The sequence below is a fragment of the Oryctolagus cuniculus genome, chromosome 13 (assembly GCF_964237555.1).
Source record: "Oryctolagus cuniculus chromosome 13, mOryCun1.1, whole genome shotgun sequence".
Lineage (NCBI taxonomy): Eukaryota > Metazoa > Chordata > Mammalia > Lagomorpha > Leporidae > Oryctolagus > Oryctolagus cuniculus.
The window spans coordinates 56,518,956-56,546,099 of record NC_091444.1 but is presented as its reverse complement, the minus strand read 5'-3'; the positions used below and the strand labels follow the sequence as shown (position 1 = coordinate 56,546,099).

General features: G+C 39.4%; 1 protein-coding gene across 1 annotated transcript in view; it reads right to left on the bottom strand.

Moving 5' to 3' along the window:
• RGS7 (regulator of G protein signaling 7) overlaps positions 1 to 27,144 on the bottom strand; it is a 495,913-nt gene that overhangs the window by 129,076 nt on the left and 339,693 nt on the right. Inside the window, 1 exon segment of the mRNA XM_051821475.2 lies at positions 9,482 to 9,532. Coding sequence (XP_051677435.1) covers positions 9,482 to 9,532 — 51 coding nt within the window.

The window sequence follows — 27,144 nt, the reverse complement described above, 5'->3', positions numbered from 1 at the left end:
CTTAAGTTACAAGGGTACAGATTCTGTGAGTGGCATTAGAGCTTTTTTTATAAGAGGTCCTAGAGAGTTCCTTCTCCCCTCCAGCATGAAAGGCCACAGGGGGGCCGGTGCCGCAGCTCAATAGGCTAATCCTCCGCTTGCAGTGCCGGCACACTGGGTTCTAGTCCCAGTTGTCCCTCTTCCAGGCCAGCTCTCTGCTGTGGCCAGGGTGTGCAGTAGAGGATGGCCCAAGTGCTTGGGCCCTGCACCCCGTGGGAGACCAGGAGAAGCACCTGGCTCCTGCCTTCTGATCAGGGCGGTGCGCCAGCCACAGGGGGAAGGAAGTTGGCTATCTATGGATTGGTAAGCAGGCTCTCACTATACACCAAAGCTATACTCCATGCTTAGGCCTTGGCTATTAAAGCTTCCAGAACAGTGAGAAATAAATATTTGTGCTGTTTGAGCCACTTAGTCTATTACATTCTTTAATAGCAGCCTGAATGGACATAGATGGGTGTCAACAGAATGTATGCAAAAAGGAATAGTTTCTTTTCTGAGAAGCTAATAACACACTAAAGGAATACACAAAGAAAATTATTGCCCTTAACTCACGTGAAATAATTAGAACAACATTAAGATTCCCTGAGTAGACATAAAATTTTGGCTGTAGTAGCAGGTGTATGGTTTGGTAGCAAGTGCCCAAAGGTGTTAGGTTTTTTCTCTACTATTTATAACACAAAATATATTTTGTTAAGGTGAATGTTTGGGTAACATTTATTGTCTTGAAACTCCATCAGATTAATTAATCTTGTTAAAGGCTATGTGATAGCTCTGACCTATGACTTCTTGCATATTTTCAGTATTAAATGATGCCCTAACAACCCTGAGTGCTTTCATACAAGGATTTAATATTGCTACACAAATAACAAAGGGCTTGCTTTAATTATTTCATATTGTCACAACGGCCTACAGAATGAACAACATACATTAAAATGTATTTTATGTTTACCTATAATACATATGACTTGAAATATGTAGGAAATGGTTATAACAAAAAACTTTACCTAGCCCATAAACACAACATCAATATCGAGAAAATAAATTATTTTATCACAAAATATGGCATATAATGTGCCATCTATGCAGACTGCCCCTATCATGGTTACCAACCAATTTTAAAATAAAATATGGACATTTGGCACAGAAGCTAAGATGCCACTTGGGATGCCCACATCCCATACCAAAAAGTGCTTGGGTTTGAGTTCTGGCCCCATTTCTGATTCCAACTTTGTGTTCCCCAGTAGTTGTGTCCCTGCCACTCACATAAGAGACCCATGTAAAATGGGGTTCCTGGCTCTTGGCTCTGACTTGGCCCAACCTTGCTGTTGTGGGCATTTAGGAAATGAACCACTGGATGGAAGATTCTCTCTCCCTCTCTCCCTTACAAACAAATTAAATTTAAAAACTGAAAAGAATCCAGGTCTGAAATAATTGTTCAAAAAGCAGCAGATACAGATACAAAGGACAGCAGGTGCATCAGGAAAGTGAAGTCCTACTTCAAGGTTTTCATGTGACTTTGCACACTCACTAGCTTCTCTCTGTTGATTTTTAAACTGGAAATAGATAAAATGTCTGGTTATTTCATAATATTGATGCAATAATCAGGTGAAATAATCTATTTCAAATGACTTGGAAAAGCTTTTCAACATAAAACATTATCAAGAATAACAGAGACAGGTTATGCTTTATCAGTTCTAGAGCGTGCTTATATCCCTAGGGCTATGATCTCATGGGCAGTCTGATCAATCCATGGAAGATAAAGGCCATCTGAAATGGAGTCTGATTAAATTAACTAAACAGGATTTAGTGCTCTTTCTTCAGAGGACCTGTGGCAGCCCTAGGAGGCGGACAACAGACTCTGTGTAATAGTGGGCACAGTGGATTGATTTGATTAATTCAGCAGCAGTTAAGGTACTCAATTGTATGTCAAGTTGTTCATACCCAAGTTGTCTGATGATAAGTAGGAAAAAGATCTTACTGATCTGCCTGAATTTCTATTTTCCCTGGTGTTTCTACAACAGGTATTGCTTCTAGAGGAATAAATTTTTGTACCTATTTAAAATTTAGGGTTATGGAGGCCATTACACTAAGTGAAATAAGCTGAGCACATAAATAAAAGGACTGTATGATCTCCCTCAAGTGTGAAACATGTATAAGCTGATCTCACAGAGAGAATGTGTGTCCTCTGCCACTCTTTTGCTTATATGCAACTTAAGTGAAGACCAATATATGAGAAGTAAAAAATAAAATTAGGTAGCAAACTGAGTATTATCAAATTAAATATACTTGTTGTTCTTAAGAAAAGCCAATTGGGAGCTGAATTTTGGAGGAAAAGGTTCATGTCTGTGTTTAAAAGGTGCTATAAAATTATATGTGATATTCTCTCTGATTAATATGACATGATATTAGACAAAAAACAGGTTTCCCATGGAAAAAAAATTGAACAGATTCTAGAGGTCCTAATCTAAAGATAGTAGGCCATCGTGAAAAGCAGCGTTAAAGGTAGAGGAAACACAGATGCAGGAGACTACTGCAACAATTTATTCATACACCTGCATCCATGTGTCCTTCCCTCTATTGCCTTTGGATTTTTACTTGGAATTTTCCACTGGTGGATGAGCAACTGTGAACATGACATAAGCAGAAACTTATGTCATGCTTGGAATCTTAGAGCACCATAGTAATGAAGCAATCTGACCAGGCTGAAGGATGAGAGAATGAGAAACATCTAGCTGAGGGCCTCGCAAGTGCCATATGCCACAAATCTGAGATCATCCACCCACCAGCTGGCTAGAGTGTGTCAGAGAGCAAAGCAGGAAACAGGGGAGCAGACCCAGGTAGGAAAAGGTGATAAGCTGATCCACAGAATCATGAGCTAAATAAACTGATTGTTAATGTTCAGCTGCAAAGATATGGGGTGGTTTATCATATTGCAAAAGCTAATTAATAGAATAGGACAATTTTTCAGGCAATGAGGAAAACAAGAAAAAAATTATCACCAAGAAAAGAGAGCATCAGTTCTTTGCTTCACACAAAGAGAACTGGGGACCCAGAAAGACCACATTACAGGAACAACTGTGTCATGTGTTTGGGCAGAAGAGCTTTGGACAGCCTTGGATGGAATCTCATACCATAGGACAATAAGAGCGCAGCATAATTACATTCATGCAACTGAGAGTGAAACAGAAAATAACATAGGACATTAGGAAACATGGGACACTTTCTCAGTTTTAAAATAGAAATATACCCCAGGGGCTTTGGAAATATAACACTTGCCCAGCTGTTTTCCCTCACAATAAGCCTGGCCAAAGAAAGAATGCTAAAACACAGGGAACAGCTCTGGGAACAGGGAACATCATGGGAGCAACTGGGTAGACCACCAACTGCAGATGTTGGTGACAGATAATACACTTCCCAGTGAATGTGTGATGGTAAGTGTTCTATGTCATGTTGGGTAGACTCCTGTATTTAAATATTCATTGTTGGGCTGGCACCGCAGCTCACTAGGCTAATCCTCCGCCTGTGGCGCCAGCACACTGGGTTCTAGTCCCGGTCGGGGCGCCAGATTCTGTCCCGGTTGCCCCTGTTCCAGGCCAGCTCTCTGCTATGGCCCAGGAGTGCAGTGGAGGATGGCCCAAGTGCTTGGGCCCTGCACCCACATGGGAGACCAGGAGAGGCACCTGGCTCCTGGCTTCAGATCATCGTGATGCGCCGGCTGCAGCGCTCTGGCCTCGGTGGTCATTGGAGGGTGAACCAATAGAAAAAGGAAGACCTTTCTCTCTGTCTGTCTCTCTCTCACTGTCCACTCTGCCTGTCAAAAATAAAAATAAAAAAAATAAAAATTAAAAAATAAATATTCATTGTTAAACACATCTGGGTGTTGTTGAAAAGGTATTTTAGATGAGATTAAAGTTTAAATCAACAGACTTTGAGTAAAGTTGATTGTCCTCCATGACGTGTAAAGAGCTTCAATCCATCAGATGAAAGTTTTAGAGAAAAACAAAACAGACTTCCTCCGAGAAAGAGGGAAATTGTCTCAAGAATGCCTTAAACTTCAACTCTTGCCTAGGTCTCCGGCCTGCTAGGGTGCTCTGAAAATTTCAGATTTGTCTGTCCACACAATTGTGTGAGTGAGCCAATTCCTTAAAATCTTCCCCTCTCCACACACACATACACCCCCCCACACACACACACATGCATTCACACACACACACACATCTTGGTTCTGTTTTTCTGCAGAAACCTGAAGATATAGAGCATAATGTGTATATGTGTTTACTAGGGTTTCAATTCTTTTTTACAACCCCATGCCCTTATCCAACAATGGATGTACCTCAATTTTCAACTCTGTCAAATCAAAGTAGTCATTGTGTTTAAACTATCAACTATAGTCTATAAGACCAATGAAATTGATTCTGTGTTTTGCATTTATATATAAATATAAATACAATATATACCTTCTAGATTCTTAGTGATATGGTTAAAAGTCATTGATAAAAATGTCAACTTCTGGCATGATGGCAACAAAAGGTTTATAACTATCAATGCCATACACAAATTGAAACTTGCATTGGAACTAAAATTACGAAAGGTACCAAAGCACATGCCTCCAAAGTCTATCACTGTACAATCGAAGGGATCAGACTGCAGAGCTCTCCTGAGACAACACCACAGTGCTAAGCAGAAAAGATTCTAAGTAGATTAGCAACAAACCCCCAAAGCCAGGCTGTGAAAGGCAGTACATGGGAAAGAAGGCAGCACACTACTTTGGATGGATGCCATTCATTACAAGGGATCAGCAATACCAAAAGCAGTGGAAGTAGGGTGACAATAAAATTGCAAATATGGATAGTTTTCTTCCACAGTGGACAGCAAATATGAGAGAGGAAACCAAGCATGCATCGTGGTATGCTGGGCAACCAACAAAAATGAACATAGGACAGAAAAGCATCACTGTGAAACTGTCACACTCAAAGACAATATGATATTGAAATGAAACCAAACCTAAGGCTAGGATCGCTTAAAGTTGCATCTCACAACTGGCACCGTGGCTCACTTGGCTAATCCTCCACCTGCAGCTCCGGCACCCCGGGTTCTAGTCCTAGTTGGGGCGCCGGATTCTGTCCTGGTTGCTCCTCTTCCAGTCCAGCTCTCTGCTGTGGCCCAGGAGTGCAGTGGAGGATGGCCCAAGTCCTTGGGTCCCTGCACCCACATGGGAGACCAGGAGGAAGCACCTGGCTCCTGGCTTCGGATCAGTGCAGCGCACTGGCCACAGCAACACTTTGGGGGGTGAACCAACGGAAGGGAGACCTTTCTCTCTGTCTCTCTCTCTCTCTCTCTCACTGTCTAACTCTGCCTGTCAAAAAAAAAAAAAGTTGCATCTCACTCCCTGCTATACTCAATCTGCTGAGATGCTAACATATCATTGCAAATTTTTATTAAATGGTATTCTAGCTCCAGCTGCAAAAGTGAGAAACTATGTAAATAGGTTATCCAAGGAGAATCCATCCATCTGGTCAATAACTAAAAATCAGGCCTAGATAGACACCCTCCTTTTAGAGAAGTAAATTTGGAAATATGCACAGGGCAAATTCCACAAATATTTCTAGCACATAAAACAACATGAAGTAAATTTATAACAATATCTTTTTTTTTTTTTGACAGAGTTAGACAGTGAGAGAGAGAGAGACAGAGAGAAAGGTCTTCCTCCCATTGTTTCACCCCTCAAATGGCCTCTATGGCCAGCGCTGCACCAATCTGAAGCCAGGAGCCAGGTGTGTCCTCTTGGTCGCCCCTGTGGGGGCAGGGCCCAAGCACTTGGGCCATCCTCCACTGCCTTCCTGGGACAGCAGAGAGCTGGACTAGAAGAGGAGCAATCGGGACAGAACTGGCGCCCCAACCGGGACTAGAACCGGGGGTGCCAGTGCCACAGGTGGAGGATTAGCCAAGTGAGCCATGGCAACAGCCAATTTATAACAATATCTGCCACACGCCCTTAAAATTATTAATGTGAAATGACATGATAAATAAATAAGAGATGAAAAATAACTATTAGATAACGCATGATTGGAAGAGAACTTGCTAAATGGCAAGTAGAAATAAATAGATTGGAGAAAATAAAGATAATGAAAAGTTAAGCATATAGTAACAGATATATCCCTATCAGCTGAACTGACTGAATAAAATAAAAATGAATGCTTATGTGTATAAACTGAAAAAGTTAATCAATCTAGAATGAAGTATTTGGAGAAGAGAGAAAACAATTAAAAAGAGGAAGATTATATTCAAGGAGTAGAATAGACTAACATACATCAGTAAATTTTGTTTTAAAGAATAAAGTAGAAAATAACAAATAGGCACAGTGCACTTACTCCTCATGTAGGATCTTTGTCCTTAGTGTGCTCTACATTGAGATTTAATGCTATAACTAGTACTCAAACAGTATTTTTCACTTTATGTTTCTGTGTGGGAGCAAACTGTTGAAATCTTTACTTAATGTATGCTAAACTGATCTTCTGTATATAAAGAGAATCGAAAATGAATCTTGATGTGAATGGAAGGGGAGAGGGAGTGGGAAAGGGGTGGGTTGCGGGTGGGAGGGATGTTATGGGGGGGAAGCCATTCTAATCCATAAGCTGTACTTTGGAAATTTATATTCATTAAATAAAAGTTAAAAAAAAAAAGAAAATAACAAATAGGCAAATAAGTAGGTACAATGACTACAAAAGAAGTTCAAAAGTAACTACAATTGTTAATAGTTTCCGAGCAACTACTTTGGAAAAGATTCAGTAACCACTAGCTCCTTTGTATTACTTATTAAATCCTTCAGAAAGTACTGTGTAATAGATGTCATTACTGTATTCATTTTATGACTGAAGAAAATGATACATATATAAAATAATAGAAAATAATTTATTGAACTGAAACAAAATTAACAAATCATTCACCAAACATTATAAGTGAACAACAAAATAAACACTGAAATAAATATGGCCTACTTGTGTATTGCATTTGAGAGAAAAGACATTATAGGTATCTAGCCAGAACAAAAAAAGCTTAAAATAGCATACATGTACATATGTACAGGCATATGTAAAGAAATTTAATATTTTTCACATTTTTCAGAATATGAAAGGCACGAGCACAGTAAATCAATTTACTATAGTACTTTAAATTGGAAAGTTTATCTCTTCTATTCAATAGCTAGCCAAGATGTTAAGACATACACAGGCCACAAATGATACTGGCAAATATTCAAAGGCTCAGAAATTAAAAAAAAGTCATTTAATTCTGGGAAAATGCTAGAGTTTTCAAATGAGTTAGTTAAAATACCTTTTTAATGACTTGTTTATTTGAAAGGCAGAGTGATAGAGAGGGATACACACACACACACACACACACACACACACACACAGAGAGAGAGAGAGAGAGAGAGAGATTTTCCATCTACTAGTTCACTTCCCAAATGTCTACAAGAGCCAGGGCCCAGCCAGGCCAAAGCCAGGAGCCAGGAATTTCATGTAGGTCTTCGACATGGGAGGCAGGTTCTCAAGTCTTTGGCCCATATCTACTGCGTTCCCAGGTGCATTAGCAGGGAGCTGGTTCAGAGGGAGAGGAGCTGAAACTTGAATAGGCCCCCAACATGAGATGTGGATGTCCCAAGTGGTATGGCTCAACACACTGCACCACAAAAAACATTTTTTGAAAATAATAAGGGGTGAGCAACAGGCATAGTGATTAAGACCCTGTTTATGATCCGAACATCTGTTATAAAAAGTGCTTGAGTTTGAGTCCACACTTTGTTCCCAATTTCAGTATCCTGTTGATGTGCACTCTGTAAAGCAGCAGGTTTTTATTCAGAGTAATCATTGATGTTTAGGAACACTTAGGATCTAGTATAGAATTCATTGATTTTTACAAACCCTACACACTGAAAACCAACTTTTCAACCTGTCATAACTATCTCTTCATATACCTTCTTTAAGGAAACTAAGAAGCTTTTTTAAAATGTTGAGCAAAAAAAAAAAAAAAAGTAAGCTTTTCATACACATTATAGCTAAAATGAGATCTCACATAATTACAAACAATGAGTATTTCTTACTAGCTATTATGCCTATAAATATTTTTCTGGTTTCTCAGACTATCATTTAATAACATTTTGTCTTTAAGATACAAAGATAAACCTTCTTACACATCCACTTCACTCTTTGATCTGTAATATTTTTTCAGATCAATAGTTCTCTGGTTATCAGTCATTGTGACAATCTATTTTTTTAGCTCTGGGTTCATTATTGATTGCTGTAGTTTACAAAATTCATACTACTGAGATGTAAACTGTAAGAGTGTAGCTTCCAATCCTCATAATTATATCTTATTTTCACTTAGTAATACTATGATATTGGCAATAACGCTCATCATTACTTGTTTTTAATCCCATTTAATCTGCTAGGAAAAGTTAAAAATTTAAAAGCTCAGGCACCAAATGACTAAGAGTGTACATAAGCCTTTATATACACAATTTCAGCTGCATTTTTCTATGGCATGGTATTAAGAAGCTACCTAAAAAGGAGGAAACAGTAAAAACCTTATACCTTGAATTCCTTTTATTTCTAAATGATCCTAAATTGATAATATGCAGAGTCAGAAGCAAAACACCTGCTAAATTCCTGTCTAATCAACAGAATGGCGTACTGTAGAGGTTAGCACACTGATGTTCTCTCCTGTGCCATTTTCAGTCATTATAATGTTTTCCATAAGGTATTTTTTCTTTTGCTTCTCAGCTTTTTATTTTCTCTAAATGATATACATCTCATTTTTATTCCGGTGATGTGAGTTTTTGCTGCATAAAAAGTGTTCTACATTATACTTGAAAAAAAAGTCATTAAATATCTAATATATGGGAATTTGTTCCAGGCCATGCAAAAATGTGAGCCGGCTCTCCTGCTGCAAAATAAACATAATGATTAAGTTCCTGACTTACAGAAGAGCATTAAAAACCACACGCACTCTACCACACTGCTGTGTCTGCATGAGAGAAAAATCAGAATTACATGAAACACTGTCTCAAAAATGGGGTTCAAGCAAAAGTATACATTAATTATCTTTACTTGTAAGTATCTTATAAAGGGAAATTTCATTGTTCATAGTCATCGTTATATGTAGAATTATTCATGGACATATATATATGTATATATCTAATAACTACCAATCACCTGTGTCTAATGCAAATGGGGCACTTAATATGTAAAAAGGTATAAAACATATTAACTTATGGTTTACTATGTTAACTGCCATAAAATTTGTATAAATGCTACCTACATAATTCAAATGCAATGATAATTTAGGATATTTACTTGTTTGCCATATTAAATGTCCCTAAGAAAACATATTTCTTAAAAAACATAAAGAAAAAAATCCAACAAAGGGAAAGTGATTCATTTACCTGGATCTTCTATAGTTAAGTTCTTTATTAACCACTGAACAATGTCTGACCCTAGAAAGAGAAAAACACAAACACATATGAATATTTTGTTTACTCATGTGAACTTTAAGAACTGCCCATTTTTGGTACTCACATTTAAAAGAACTGTTTTGATTGTTAGAAAAACAGGATCTTTTATAGATAAAGAACTGAAAACATTGAGTGAGAATATTTTTTCAGTAAGGCAAGATGCAAACTAGTAAATTATTAAATACAAAATATTTAAACACAAACAAGGTTTTAAAACACTACTAGTAGACAAAGCAATTCATTCACTAAATAAATGTTTAACTCATCCCAAGTTTTTAATTCTGACAATATTTCAATTACATTTATTTCAAAGTTATCCCAAGTGGTATATTTCTTGCTCAACTTAAGTTTTACAGGTCTCTTCTTTCTAGGAAAATGGGACATAATGGGCTATTGTATTATGACATAACCAATATTGATAGAGTGGTTTCTGTCTCATTTATGGTTGTCCCTGTCTCTTCTTTGCATCTACTTGTCAGCCAAGCCAAATTTGTTTTTTGTTTTTGAATGCCCCTTTGCCTCAAATCTCTGTGTCATATAGTATTACACTCACAAGCTGAAATGTCTTTTCATTATTTTCAAGACACTCAATATTCATTGATACTATACAGCTTTTGCTCACTTTTGCCCATGAAGTTTTCAACACGTCCCTTGGAACTTCACTTGAATCCACATAGTATCATATTGTAGTGTTGGTTACTCTATGTCATAGCTGTCTATTCAATTAAATCCCTAAAGTAAGCACCTTGAAGCAAGGCATTGAATTCATCTTTAATATTTTTGGGCAAGTGAGTACATAATATGTGATGAGTAAAAAAGTGAATATGTTTTCACTTCATGTAGAAGAGATGAGAGAGGGTCTGAGAAAACACAATATTAAAATACATAATTTTGAAAGTGCCAATGTAAAAGTTACAAGCTGGAAAACAATAAATAGAAATCATTTATTGCACGCTTTCTGTATACTGGTGCTGGGAATAGTGGGAACTTTAATGTAATGAGTTCAGAGTGCTTTTCAGCAGACCTTGAACTCAAGGCTAAAGAGTCTGATGTTTTTCTTTTATCAGGCAGAGAAAGAGACATGCAATGTTTTTCAACAAAAATGACATTATGAAAGGAAGTTTAGAGGATTTTAGTAGCAATATATGTAGAGTGCCTTGGGTTAGGCAAGGAAAAAGTGAGGCAATCAAGATTTCTACTGGTTCTTATCCAAGATTCAAGGAATTAGGTTCTTCTGTAGTTCAGTGTAAAATAAAGAGAAACAAAATAAGCAACTTGTTACAGGATATATAACAAATTGAGCATAGGGGTGACAAATACCAGAGGACAAAAGGGAGGTCAATGTCATCAGGATAGAGGACTGGATGAATAGAGGGCTGCAATTATGAGCAGAAATTGTAGTTTTAGGAAGAGGTTGATTGGCTTGAATTATTCAATTTTTTCAATTTGGTTTTCATCATAATTCATGTCTATCTAAAATTGTAAATATACATGTGAATCGTTATGTATACAAAGTAAGCTATATCATGGTTACATGAATGGAATTCCAATGTGAACTGAGATTCTACTGATTCCATTTCAATCACCATTGGAGACTGGCTAAACTTGCTACCTATTTACCTCAGAGATCTGTAATATGCATTATGTTTACATTGGCAAAATGATCCTAGCTATTTCAGTTGAAATAGTTCAACATAAATGTCAAAATAAACTTGATTATAAAACTTGTTAATCATATTCTGAAACTTACGGAAACACACAAATATTAATTTCAATACTCATTCGTCTTTAAAATACTTCAAGTATTGAATGTAAATGGTATTCTTTCATAGCTGTTCCTTTTACAGTTGCCATAGATTTAAATGCATGTGAGAAGACTGACTTATCCAGGTAGTAAAGGAAATTCCACAAAAGCAGCTTTGAGGTAGGAAGGAAAGTGTGGGGAGCAACTCGGACTAGACTAAGTTACTGGAATTAAGACTTATTCTATGCATCTGCTCTCCCACAATATGGCGCTGAGAAGGGAAACAGCTTCTACACAGCTGCCTCCAGTTCAACCAATAAACAGCAGGACCTGCTCCTGATTGGAGGAGAGCAGGGTACTCGGTGTGTGGGTAGCAGAGTTGGGATTGATGGAAGAGGACTATAAAGGAGGAGAGAGACAACATGCACCAGGAACATCTAAGAGGAACATCTATCTGAAGGAACACCTGTGCAGCCCCCAAGAGAGCCAGCCGGCGGTGCGCCGCTCCCCTGCGGAAGTGGGGAAAGTGGCAGGGGGAACCGCCCTTCCACGGAGGTGGAAGGGTCGGTAGCCAACCCGGGAAGAACCAGCAGCAAACCCGGGAAGGGCCGAGCAGACAAAAGAACAGCGCAGGGTCCTGTGTCGTTCCTCCATGAAGAGGGGGAGCGACAGAAAGGAGCCCACGCAAGAGTGTGGGCATGTTGTGTTCATCCTTACATTCTAAGTGGGTTTGAGGCATGATCTTCCCTTTTAAAAACGGCAAAGTGGAAGTCACTTTTTCAAACATATATGCAATGTTGCTTTACCAAAACTGATCACAGGTGCCCAAATCTTATGCACTACCTCTAGGTACTCCACTCATTTTCATGATTGCACATCTATTGGGGAACATTGAGCAGTCATCAGAAATTTTCCATTCTTTTCAAGGAAGATAAACATTGGTTGTAGGACTACATCTTTTTTTATTGAGAACATAATTATTACAATTTTTTGAGAAAGTTAAAATCTTTCTCCCTCTCGCTTTCAAAAAGAAAATATAAAGAGGCTGAATTTGAAATTACTTTTCATCCAAGGAATAGAAACCTTTCTTTCCTAGACTAGATTTGGATATTTCTATCACAGGTGTATGCTCATTACATCTCTGAAAGTGTCAATTTAATTGGAGTTGATTAACTGCCAGTTTAATGACTGCTGTTTCTTGACCACTGAGGTCTTTTGTAGTCTGGCCTCCTGTAGATAAAATGTACTGAGATGTGTAAGCACAGAATCTACCCCATTTCCTGGTAACATCCATTACAAAGCAAAGCTCTGCTTCTTCAAATCCTCTTCAAGACTACCAAAGCCCAAACCCTAGAGTCTTTTTAATAGTCTGTTGCTCAGATTCTCTATGGCAGCCCTTGTGAGCATTCTCCTTCATTGCAATGAGTAATAAAATAATTTTTTCAACTATAAGTATATTCCTGGTGGTCTTAGGCTACAGGACATTGGCATATTCAAGTGAAAAACTATTGCTCTCTAAGATTAATACCATAACAACAATAACAACAAAGAAATTTGAGATTCTGCATTAATACTACTTTGATCATAAGGTACAACCTTTGAGGGGCATGTGAAAACATAAACATATAAGTCTTCCAAGATGGCAGAATAGGAAGGGAGCGCACTGATAGTTGGGGAAAAGCTAGTTTAATAAAAGTGGAGATACTGTAGTTTCAGGGAAGAGTTATGGAAAAAACTGCAGAGGAAACTCTTCTGAAACTAGTGGGACATGGTGGACCTACGTGGAGGGCATGGCGCCCACGGCATGGGACCCCAGCAGCTGAGTCTACGCACCAGTGCTGGAAAGGGAGGTGAGGCGAATCCTCAGTAGCCCGAGACACTGGTGAGAAAGCAGCAGGAAGAACCTAGAGGGAACAAGGCTTGAAGCCCCATGGGGGAAAGTTCACCAGACTAACTAGAGGAGAAAAAAAAAATAAAAGGGACTGGTACAGACATGATTCTCTCTCTCCACTCACCTTACAAAGGCGAGCAAGACAAAGAGCAGGTGCCATTTTGGACATATGTAAAAGCTGCACCACCTAAGGGCTTGCCTTCCCTCAGCCAAGCAGAAAAACCTAACTCTGGTGGGGAGAAATAACAGGAGATTAAGACCTAGTGAATGTGTAGAGCTTATGAACTGAGACTGTGAAAAAAAACTGAGGGTGTGTGAGAGAACTCATGGAGTGCCTGAGACATGAGAATTCAGTGGGAGACGCCACAAACTCAGTAACCTTGGCAACCCGGTGGGAGATTGCAGGGGAATCTGAGCTTATGCTGAGGACTGCACAGATCCTTTGTGTGGTCCTTGGGACAGAGCAGACGAATATTAAACCCAGAGGGGTTAGTGCTGAGACACTGACTGCCTTCAAGGAGAATAGCTCAGCTGTGCAAAATTACTTCCCTTCTGAGTTAAAGAGAGAGAGAGAGAGAGAGAGAGAAGATTTACCATGCCAAACCTGGGTATGTCACTTTGGCATACCCTTAACCCTGAAGAACTGAACAGAATTCTCTGGACACACCCATCACAAGCCTCTAAAGGTCCACCAAAAGCAGACAGTCCACTTAATCTAGAGTCATAGTATAACAAAAAAAGCCACCACAGTGAGGAAAAAAAAAGTAACCAAAGAATATCTCCACAATGTCAAGCAACAAATGCAGAAACCAAGGAAACAAGAAAAGGAAGATATTATGAGGCACCCAAATGAACATGACACTCCAATTCAAGATTATGAAGATGATGAGATAGAAGAAATGCAAGATATGGATTTCAAAAAATTTATGATAAGAACATTTAGAAGTTCTCTTAAACAAATTCCTGAACTACAGAAATCATTACTGCACAGGATAGAAAACCTCTCTCGTGAAAATGAAATGTTAAGGAGGGATCAAAATGAAATGAAACAACTAGTAGAACATGAAACTGTGATAGGGATGAAAAATCAAAATAAAATGAAGAGCTCAATAGATCAAATGACAAACACATTAGAGAGCCTTAAAAACAGAATGAGTGAAGCAGAACAGAGAATATCGGACGTAGAAGACAGAGCACAGGAAAGTATACAGTCAAACCAAAGAAAAGAAGAGGAAATTAGAAATCTAAAAAATATTGTTGGGAATCTACAGGATACTGTTAAAAAACCAACATTCCAGTTCTAGCAGTTCCTGAAGGCATACAGAGAAAGGATTAGAAAGCCTTTTTAGTGAGATACTAGCAGAAAACTTCCCGGGTTTGGAGAAGGACAGAGACATCTTACTGCACGAAGCACATAGAACCCCTAATAAATATGACCAAAATAGATCCTCACCACGACACGTTGTAATCAAACTCACCACAGTGAAACATAAAGAAAAGATTCTAAAATGTGCAAGAGAGAAATGTCAGATTACTCTCAGAGGATCTCCAATTAGACTCACAGCTGACTTCTCATCAGAAACCATACAGACTAGGAGGGAATGGCGAGACAGAGCCCAGGTACTAAGAGAGAAAAACTGCCAGCCCAGAATATTATATCCTGCAAAGCTCTCATTTGTGAATGAAGGTGAAATAAAGACCTTTCATAGCAAACAGAAATTGAAAGAATTTGTCGCCACTCGTCCAGCCCTGCAAAAGATGCTTAAAGATGTGTTACACACAGAAACACAGAACACGGCCATCAATATGAAAGAAGGTAAAGGAAGAAAACCTACCAGTAAAAGAGCAAAGGAAGCTCAAAGCATATACTAGAAAATATCTTTGGGAAAATGGCAGGGCAAAGTTACTACTTATCAATAGTCACATTGAACATTAATGGCCCCAACTCTCCAGTTAAAAGACACAGACTGGCTGAATGGATTAAGGTAAAAAAAAACATCTATTTGCTGCCTACAAGAAACACATCTTTCCAACAAAGATGCATGCAGACTGAAAGTGAAAGGCTGGAAAATGATATTCCATGCCAACAGAAACCAAAAAAAAAGCAGGTGTAGACATACTAATATTAGACAAAATAAACTTTAACACAAAAACTCTTAAGAGAGACAAAGAGGGACACTATATAATGATTAAGGGTTCAATTAAACAGGAAGATGTAATTATTATAACTGTATATGCACCTAATTACAGGGCACTGGTCTATTTAAAAGATATGTTAAGGGACTTAAAGGGAGACTTAGACCCCAATACAATAGTACTGGGGGACTTCAATACTCCACTCTCAGAAATAGACAGATCAACCAGACAGAAGATCAACAAGGAAACAGCAGATTTAATTGGCACTATTGCCCACAGAACATTCTATCCTATATTTAAAGACTTTACATTATTCTCAGCAGTGCATGGAACCTTATCTAGCATTGACCACATACTAGACCATAAAGCAAGTCTCAGCAAATTTAAAAGAATTAGAATCATACCGTGCAGCTTCTCAGACTACAGTGGAATGAAGTTGGAAATTAGCAACTCAGGAATCCCTAGAGCGTATGAAAATGCATGGAGACTGCCAGCACCGCGGCTCACTAGGCTAATCCTCTGCCTAGCGGCGCCGGCACCCCGGGTTCTAGTCCTGGTCGGGGCACCAGATTCTGTCCTGGTTGCCCCTCTTCCAGGCCAGCTCTCTGCTGTGGCCAGGGAGTGCAGTGGAGGATGGCCCAAGTGCTTGGGCCCTACACCCCATGGGAGACCAGGAAAAGCACCTGGCTCCTGACTTCGGATCAGCGCAGTGCGCCGGCCGCAGTGTCCTGGCGGTGGCGGCCATTGGACGGTGAACCAACGGCAAAGGAAGACCTTTCTCTCTGTCTCTCTCTCTCACTGTCCACTCTGCCTGTCAAAAATAAAAATAAAGATAAAATAAAAATAAAAATAAATGCATGGAGACTGAAAAACATGCTCCTGAATGAATACTGGGTCATAGAAGAAATCAAAAGAGAAATCAAAAACTTTCTGGAAGTAAATGAGGATAACAACACAACATATCAAAACTTATGGGATACGGCGAAAACAGTGTTGAGAGGAAAGTTTAGAGCAATAGGTGTCTACATCAAGAAATTGGAAAGGCACCAAATAAATGATCTTTCAATGCATCTCAAAGATCTAGAAAAACTGCAGCAAACCAAACCCAAATCTAGTAGGAGAAGAGAAATAATTAAAATCAGAGTAGAAATCAACAGGATAGAATCCAAAAAAATTACAACAAATCAGCCAAATGAAGAGCTGGTTTTTTGAAAAAATGAATACAATTGACACAGCACTGGCCCAACTAACTAAAAAAAGAAGAGAAAAGACCCAAATCAATAAAATCAGACATGAAAAAGGAAATGTAACAACAGACACAACAGAAATGAAAAGAATCATCAGAAATTACTACAAGGACTTGTATGCCAGCAAACAGGGAAACCTATCAGAAATGGATAGATTCCTGGACACATGCTATCTACCTAAATTGAACCATGAAGACATAGAAAACCTAAATAGACCCATAACTGAGAAAGAAATTGAAACAGTAATAAAGGCACTCCCAACAAAGAAAAGCCCAGGAGCAGATGGGATTCACTGCTGAATTCTACCAGACATTTAAAGAAGAACTAATTCCATTTCTTTTCAAACTATTCAGAACAATCAAAAAAGAGGGAATCCCCCCAAATTCTTTTTATGAAGCCAGCATCACCTTAATCCCTAAGCCGGAAAAAGATGCAGCACTGAAAGAGAATTACAGACCAATATCCCTGATGAACATAGATGCAAAAATCCTCAATAAAATTCTGGCCAATAGAATACAAAAACACATCAGAAAGGTCATCCACCCAGACCAAGTGGGATTTATCCCTGGCATGCAGGGATGGTTCAATGTTTGCAAAACAATCAATGTGATACACCACATTAACAAACTGCAGAAGAAAAATTATGATTATCTCAATAGATGCCGAGAAAGCATTTGATAAAATACAACACCCTTTCATGATGAAAACTCTAAGCAAATTGGGCATAGAAGGAACATTCCTCAATACAATAAAAGCAATTTATGAAAAACCCACAGCCAGCATCCTATTGAATGGGGAAAAGTTGGAAGGATTTCCACTGAGATCTGGTACCAGACAGGGATGCCCACTCTCACCACTGCTATTCAGTATAGCTCTGAAAGTTTTAGCCAGAGCTATTAGGCAAGAAAAACAAATTAAAGGGATACAAATTGGGAAGGAAGAAGTCAAATTATCCCTCTTTGCAGATGATATGATTCTTTATTTAGGGGACACAAAGAACTCTACTAAGAGACTATTGGAACTCATAGAAGAGTTTGGAGTTTGGCAAAGTAGCAGGATATAAAATCAATGCACAAAAATCAACAGCCTTTGTATACACAGACAATGCCATGGCTGAGGAAGAACTTCTAAGATCAATCCCATTCACAATAGCTACAAAAACAATCAAATACCTTGGAATAAACTTAACCAAGGACGTTAAAGATCTCTACAATGAGAATTACAAAATGTTAAAGAAAGAAATAGGCCGGCGCTGTGGCTCAATAGGCTAATCCTCCACCTTGCGGCGCCGGCACACCGGGTTCTAGTCCCGGTCGGGGCGCCGGATTCTGTCCCGGTTGCCCCTCTTCCAGGCCAGCTCTCTGCTATGGCCAGGGAGTGCAGTGGAGGATGGCCCAGGTGCTTGGGCCCTGCACCCCATGGGAGACCAGGAAAAGCACCTGGATCCTGGCTCCTGCCATCGGATCAGCGCGGTGCGCCGGCTGCAGCGGCGGCCATTGGAGGGTGATCCAACGGCAAAGGAAGACCTTTCTCTCTCTGTCTCTCTCTCTCACTGTCCACTCTGCCTGTCAAAAAAAAAAAAAAAAAAGAAAGAAATAGAAGAGGATACCAAAAAATGGAAAGATTTTCCATGCTCTTGGATTGGAAGAATCAATATCATTAAAATGTCCATTCTCCCAAAAACAATTTATAGATTCAGTGTGATACCAATCAAAATACCAAAGACATTCTTCTCAGATCTGGAAAAAATGATGCTGAAATTCATATGGAGACACAGGAGACTGCAAATAGCTAAAGCAATCTTGTACAACAAAAACAAAGCCAGAGGCATCACAATACCAGATTTCAGGACATACTACAGGGCAGTTGTAATCAAAACAGCATGGTACTGGTACAGAAACAGATGGATAGACCAATGGAACAGAATTGAAACACCAGAAATCAACCCAAACATCTACAGCCAACTTATATTTGATCAAGGATCCAAACCAATTCCTGGAGCAAGGACAGTCTATTCAATAAATGGTGCTGGGAAAACTGGATTTCTACCTGCAGAAGCGTGAAGCAAGACCCCTACCTTACACCTTACACAAAAGTCCACTCAACATGGATTAAAGATACAAATCTATGACCTGACACCATCAAATTATTAGAGAACATTGGAGAGGCCGGCGCCGCGGCTCACTAGGCTAATCCTCCGCCTAGCGGCGCCGGCACACCGGGTTCTAGTCCCGGTTGGGGCACCGGATTCTGTCCTGGTTGCCCCTCTTCCAGGCCAGCCCTCTGCTGTGGCCCGGGAGTGCAGTGGAGGATGGCCCAGGTGCTTGGGCCCTGCACCCCATGGGAGACCAGGAAAAGCACCTGGCTCCTGGCTCCTGCCATCGGATCAGCGCGGTGCGCCGGCCGCAGCGCGCCGGCCGCGGCGGCCATTGGAGGGTGAACCAACGGCAAAGGAAGACCTTTCTCTCTGTCTCTCTCTCTCACTGTCCACTCTGCCTGTCAAAAAAAATAAAAAAAAAAAAAAAAAAAAAAAAAAAGAGAACATTGGAGAAACCCTGCAAGATATAGGCACAGGCAAAGTCTTCTTGGAAAAGACCCCAGAAGCACAGGCAGTCAAAGCCGAAATTAACATTTGGGATTGCATCAAATTGAGAAGTTTCTGTACAGCAAAAGAAACAGTCAGCAAAGTGAAGAGACAACCGACAGAATGGGAAAAAATATTTGCAAACTACGCAACAGATAAAGCATTAATAACCAGAATCTACAAGGAGATCAAGAAACTCCACAACAATAAAACAAACAACACTTAAGAGACAGGCCAAGGACCTCAATAGACATTTTTCAAAAGAGGAAATCCAAGTGGCCAACAGGCACATGAAAAAATGTTCAGGATCACTAGCATTCAGCAAAATGCAAATCAAAACCACAATGAGGTTTCACCTCACCCTGGTAAGAATGGCTCACATACAGAAATCAACCAACAGATGCTGGCAAGGATATGGTGAAAAAGGGACACTAACCCACTCTTGGTGGGAATGCAAACTGGTAAAGCCACTGTGGAAGTCAGTCTGGAGATTCCTCAGAAACCTAAATATAACCCTACCATACAACCCAGCCATCCCACTCCTTGGAATTTACCCAAAGGAAATTCAATTGGGAAACAAAAGAGCTATCTGCACCTTAATGTTCATTGCAGCTCAACTCACAATAGCTAAGACTTGGAATCATCCTAAATGCCCATCAACAGTAGAGTGGATAAAGAAATTATGGGACATGTACTCTATAGAATACTATACAGCAGTCAAAAACAATGAAATCCAGTCATTTGTAACAAAATGGAGTAATTTGGAAAACATTATGCTGAGTGAAATAAGCCAGTCCCAAAGGGACAAATATCATATGTTCTCCCTGATCAGTGACAAATAACTCAGCACCTAAAAGGAAACCTGTTGAAGTGAAATAGACACTATGAGAAACAGTGACTTGATGAGCCCTTGTCCTGACTGTTGATGTACAATGTAATACTTTATCCCTTTTAGTATTTTGTTTTGTTCTACTTAATACTATTGGTTGAACTCTATAACTAACACACAATTATTCTTAGGTGTTTAAATTTAACTGAAAAGTGATCCCTGTTAAATATAAGAGTGAGAAAAAGAGAGGGAAGAGATGTACAATTTGGGACATGCTCAATCGGACTTGCCCTAAATGGTAGAGTTAGAGACATACCAGGGGATTCCAATTCAATCCCATGAAGGTGGCACATACCAATGCCATCTCACTAGTAAAAGTGGTCAGTTTTAGTTCACAATTGATCATAATGATAGGTCTAAGAGTCAAAGGGATCACATAAACAAGACTAGTGTCTGCAAATACTAACTGATAGAATTAAAAAGGAGAGAATGATCCAACATGGGAAGCAGTATACAAAGCAGACTCGTAGCATGGCAGATGTCTTAAACAGCACTCTGGCCTCAGAATCAGCCCTTAAGGCATTCAGATCTGGCTGAAGAGCCCATGAGAGTATTTTAGGCATGGAAATCCAAGACACTCTAGCAAAAAAAAAAAAAAAAAAAAAAAAAGTGAAATAAAATAAAAAACTAAATGAAAGATCTCTGCGAGTGAGATCCCAGTGGAAAGAATGAGCCATCAAAGATACCTTTCTCTGAAGGGAGGAGAGAACTTCCACTTTGACTATGACCTTGTCTAAATAAGATCGGATTCGGCAAACTCAAAATGTTTCCATAGCCTGGCAGCTCATGACAAGAGCCTAGGGTGATTATTGATGCCATAAATAAGAGTGTCCATTGTTAAGTCAACAACAGGAGTCACTGTGCACTTACTCCTCATGTAGGATCTCTGTCCTTAATGTGTTGTCCAATGTGAATTAATGCTATAACTAGCACTCCAATAGTACTTTACACTATGTGTTTCTGTGTGGGAGCAAACTGTTGAAATCTTTACTTAATATATACTAAATTGATCTTCTGTATATAAAGAGAATTGAAAATGAATCTTGATGTGAATGGAAGGGGAGAGGGAGCAGGAGATGGGAGGGTTGCGGGTTTGAGGGAAGTTATGGGAGGGGAAAAGCCATTGTAATCCATAAGCTATACTTTGGAAATTTATATTTATGAAATAAAAGTTAAAAAATAAAATTAAAAAGAAAGAAAACATACACATACAAGTGAAGGAATTTGTTAAAATGTACTGGGAAGCAAAGGTAAGGGATGTATTTAGACCTCAAAGCAAATGGAAACACAGACCCTGGTGTTGTCAGAATCTGCTTTCTTGTTCTCATATTGGTTCCTTATAAGGTATCTTTATTTGCCCCAAGAACAGAACAAAATGAAACAAAACAGCCTTTACCATTTCCCACCTGCAAAGTGGATCATGAAAACTCATGGCTCCTGGGTTTACGCATCTGCCATTAAAGACAGAGGGCAATTTTGGATAGGAAATTTGTAGTCGTATTTCCTAACTGGATCACCAGTGGCAAAGAAGGTGGTATCACAATGCAGAAATACGGCTGTGGCGGTGAGGAGTTTTAAATAGAAACATTTTCCAGACAGAATGGGTGTTCACTAGGCAAAACAAAGGGTGTTTACCACAGCTTCCTTCTAGATTCTTTAGCATTTCTTTTTCCATCATAATAAAGGCAGAAGAGAGGAGAGGTGGAGCTCAAAAGAATAATGTCAAATTTTGAATATATTCAATATGCTATTCTGCCTTATTATGAATATGTTTTGTTTATGCAATTATTATAATCCTGAAAGGCAGAGTGTGAATACATTCTTTGTGTGAGTGAATAAAGCCACACTTCATGTGTACTACAAGAGCTGTTCAGGCAAGCCTAATGGTGTATATTTATGAATGTGTATCTTATTACATAAAGAATTAACTTCCTAAAATGAAAAACTAACATCTGACTATTGTTATATCTGGAATTTTATGTATCAGGTGCATTCAGAAGATTATTCAATTCTCATACAGTTAAAATTAACTCTGATCACAGTTTGAAATTAGATCAAACCAGATCACATCTTCCAATGACTGAAGTTAATTCAAAGATCAATGGAAGTAGAATAATGCAAACAGATATGGTTTTTTTTTAGTCACCTGAGCCAAATTTTAAGACTGAGTAGACAACTCAAAAATATAAAGATGAAGTCATTTAAATGCATTTTTCGATGTGATGGCAAAAAAACCAATTATCTTATTCATTCTTTTAATTTCTAGGTTTTTGCTCTTCAGAGTTCTATGACCCTTATTCTGAAAGCAGAATCACAGGAAATGTTGGGCTTTGTAAACATACCTAAATGTGCAAATTCAAAGGCATGGACACTCAATATTGATTAAAATTTTTACTAGTGTGCTCTGGGGTAGAGAGTACAAACATGAATATATGGCCCTACACTCTGACAAAGTACAATGAAAATGAACTAGAGTTTGAGAGTACAGCTCCTTGATTATTTGTTGAGCAGATATTTAATCAAGATGATGGGACTTTAACAGGATTTTTAATCTTTTTATGTAAGTTCCAGAAACCATAAAAATATCTCTGTAGACATAAAGTAGGGATTTGCTTATTTTCAAAACCTAAGAAGTTTTCAATACAGGCTGCAAAACCAGTAACACAAAGATGACAGTAATAAGAGGTAAAAAGGCAATTAGGACAGCCCTAAGGATTGTTTCCTACCCTCTCCCGGAGCTCACAGTGATTTTGATCAGCCAGAGAAGCTTCTCCAAAAATTGACAAAACATTTCCGTTACCCGGAGGGGTCCACTACAATGCTTAATACCTGCTTGCCCTTAAACCCTGGAATTCACTCATCTATTCTGCATTTCCATAATTTTGTGATTTCAAGAACACTATTTATATGGAATCATATAGTATACAACCTTTCGAGATTGGCATTATAGGTATTCAGATACAGAGTACACAATCAAATTTCTAGTTACAAGAAAATAAAGCAAAGATTGAATGCTAAAAATTACGAAGGTGAAAATCTCTGATCACATTCCCAGTTAGATTTGGAGTAAAGGATTATAGATAAAAATTTGAGAAGCACTTTCACAGAAGTAATTGTTAAAGCTATGGAAGAACAAAATCATTTGCCATAGGGAAGATAATAAGGTAATTGAGTTAAGAGCTGTTTAGTATGGCAACAAAAATAACTGGCAGGTGGCATTGTGGCAGAGTGGCTCAGCTGTGGCCTGCTGATGCCAGCATTTCATATCAGAGAGCCAGTTGGAGTTCCAGCTACTCTGCTTCTGATACAGCTCCCTGTTAATATGCCTGGGAAAACAGAAGAGGATGGCCTGAGTACTCTGACCCTGGTACCTGCATAAAAGACTAGGGTGACTTCTGGGCTCCTAGCTCAGGCCTGGCCCAGCACCAGCTCTTGTGGCCATTTGAGGAGTGAAACAGTGGATGGAAAATGTGTATGTCTCTTTCTATTTTCCCCAGTTGCTCTGTCTTTCAAAAACAAACAAACTTAGAAAAGTCTGGACATTAGAGTGAAACCATCTAAACCTTAAATTTCTTTTCTTAAATATTTCAAATTATGAGTTTCATAGTAGGTGAGTTGTTGGCAGTTTATTTATTCTTTTGAGGAGCGGATCTTTTTCATCAAGGCTGTCAAATAATGTGTGTAGTGTTTGTAGCACCCTTTTAACTTCTGAATGTCTGCAGGGTTTAAAACGATTTACTCTATTTCTTTCATGAAAATAGTATTTTTCTCTTTTCTCTATTTTCTTTGTTAGTCTTGCTACAGATGTTTCAATTTTATTGATTTTTTTTATATAACAAGCTACTTCTTTCTCTCATTTCTTATCATTTTTACATTTTCAACTTCATTGATTTATCTGATTATGGTTTCCTTCTGGTTTTGGGTTTACTTTTGTTTTCCTTTGATCTTGAGTTGGGTTTAGATTATTGACTTGAAATTTTTCCTCTGTTGTTTTATATATATATATATTCATGTTATAAACTTCTCTGTCAGTACTATTTTAGCAGTGTTCTACAAAGTTTGGTATGTTTTATTTCATTCATTCTTGTATATAGTTCATTGATTTGTCTTTCTCTCTTGAATTGTCTACGCATATATACTCATCATTTCAAGGAGCAGACATGTTTTAAGCAACATTCTACTCCCTGTGCTTGCTCACCTTTCCCACTAGTGAAGGTGAGAAGCAGAAAGTGCTACTTGCCCTGCCGAATGGTATTGTCACAGTGATTCTCAACTCCTCCTCCTTACAGGCAGCTGGGAAACCTTTAAAACCACAGATGCTCAGGTTGACTCCTGAACAATCGGATTCACTATTTCCATAGCAGGAGCTGCACATAGCTATGTTGGCAAATCTTCCTGTGTTACTAGAATGTGTTGGAAAGTTTGAAAATCAATGCTCAAATCAAACACATTTGCTGACTTTGATTAGATGACTTCATAGAAGATTCTGTTTTTACTGATAAGGTGACAAAGGTGGCCTCAACGAACTCATCTGGGAGGCTGTTCTCAATCAAGTGCATCAGGTGATCTCATTTCTGAGAGGCTGCCACTTTGCTCTATTGTGCAGCTCTTTCACTAATTATGTGTTCTGATACCATTTTTTAAAGATTGTATTTTTATGGAGGGAAAAAAAGTCATTGAAATTTTTACTTTAATTATATATTTTCATTGAATAAAATACAAATATTTTAATTTATAAAATAACTATAATGATTGAAAGAAGACAGATAACTAAGAATGCATAGCTTATAATTTTGTTTATGTAAAAATGCAAATTAGTCAATATTAACAAGAAGCAGATCAGTGATTGTGGGGAGCAACCGGACTAGACTGAGTTACTGGAATTAAGACTTATTCTATGCATCTGCTCTCCCACAATATGGCGCTGGGAGAGAAGTAAACAGCTTCCGCACAGCTGCCTCCAGTTCAGCTAATAAACTGTAGGACTTGCTCCTGATTGGAGGAGAGCGGTGTGCTCGGCGTGTGGGCAGCCGAGTTGGGATTGGCGGAGGAGGACTATAAAGGAGGAGAGAGACGGCATGCACCGGGAACATCTAAGGGGAACATCTAGCTGAAGGAACACCTGTGCAGCCCCCGAGAAAGCCGGCCGGCGGTGTGCCGCTCCCCTGCGGAAGTGGGGAAAGCGGCCAGGGGGAACTGCCCTTCCACGGAGGTGGAAGGGATAGTAGCCAACCCGGGAAGAACCAGCAGCAAACCCGGGGAGGGCCGAGCAGACAAAAGAACAGCGCAGGGTCCTGTGTCGTTCCTCCACGAAGACGGGGAGCGACAAGTGATGACTAAAGATGGGGTGGGATGAAGGAAAATAAAAGAGGATGGGGGGCCAGCGTTGTGGTATAGTGGGTAAAGCTGCCGCCTGCAGTGAAGCATCCCACATGGGCACCAGTTCGAGTCCCAGCTGCTCCACTTGCAATCCGGCTCTCTGCTATGGCCTGGGAAAGCAGTAAAAGATGGCCCAAGTCCTTGGGCCTTTCTACCCATATAGGAGACTGGGAAGAAACTCCCAGCTCCTGGCTCCGAATTGGCACAGCACTGGCCATTGCAGCCAATTAGGGAGTGAATTAGCAGATGGAAACCTCTCTCTTTAATTTGTTGAGTCTTTAATTTTTCCTAAGAACCAGAAGGCATGATGATCTTTTGACACAGCTGTGGGTAGCACTTGTAATTAGAAGTGAGGGGTTGGAAATGATGCTTTAAGAAATGAGAAAGATTACTGGCAAAGGATTTTTTTTTTATTATTTTTTTTGACAGGCAGAGTGGACAGTGAGAGAGAGAGACAGAGAGAAAGGTCTTCCTTTGCCCTTGGTTCACCCTCCAATGGCCACCGCGGCCGGCGCACCGCGCTGATCCGATGGCAGGAGCCAGGTGCTTATCCTGGTCTCCCATGCAGGTGCAGGGCCCAAGTACTTGGGCCATCCTCCACTGCACTCCCTGGCCACAGCAGAGAGCTGGCCTGGAAGAGGGGCAACCGGGACAGAATCCGGTGCCCTGACCGGGACTAGAACCCAGTGTGCTGGTGCCGCTAGGTGGAGGATTAGCCTAGTGAGCCGCGGCACTAGCTGGCAAAGGATTATTAAAAGGTAAAAGAATCACTTTTTTTTTTTCTCTTGAAAGATGGAGCAGCCAGAATGTTACCTAGACCAGGGCCCCTTAGATTTTATTGGGCACAAAAATCAACACTGTTAGAGTATTGGTCAGATGAGATTTGATTCGGTAAGTCTAAGTTAGGAGCCAGAGATTCCGCATTGTAACAAGCTCCCAAGTGATATTACTGCAGCTTTCCCTTGAGTGGTAAGGGCTCGCTTACCTGAGAAATCAAATCTGACTGATTGAGTGGGACTCAGGTATTTGAGGAACTAGGAAGAGAGCCCGTAAGATCTTAGGTAAAAAGCAAAGGAAGACAAAAAGTCCTTTTAATTTCAGTTTACACTGATCTGAAAAACAAAACTACCTGAAGACTTGGAGGTTATTGTTCAAACAGGAGGTTATTGTCCAGTATGACAACAGTTCACAAATTTGTCCAGTTATCATCGAGCTGAAAACTAGTAGCATTAACTAGTACTTTCGTGATAGCCTAATGCATGACTGCAAACTCAGAAATGGGAAACTGACACTTGTGTCACCTGTAAACTTGAACAGGTATAATGGAAGGCATACTAAAATTATTAGCAGACTCAACAGTGGGGAACCATTGGAAAGCTGAAGGAATGGGTCAGATGAAAGTTCAAAAACAGTTAAGCAGATGTGATGGCATTTGGAACCGTGCTTGGAAGAAAAGGAGTACAAAACATGATAGGACTATCTAGGCTTCAGTATATCAGAAGGAAACAATGTTCTAAGTGGTTACCCTGATTGTGCTGTGAATGAGTACGTAATAATGACACCAGTCCAGACTAGGTGCTTGTTGTATAGCCAGATAACAGATTTCTTAGTGGATTAACATTACAACAAAATGAACATACATTTAATTATATAAGGCAAAAGCATTCAGCAACATCTGCATTTGTGTTCCAAACCCAAACACACTAGGAGAAATCTCAAATGGA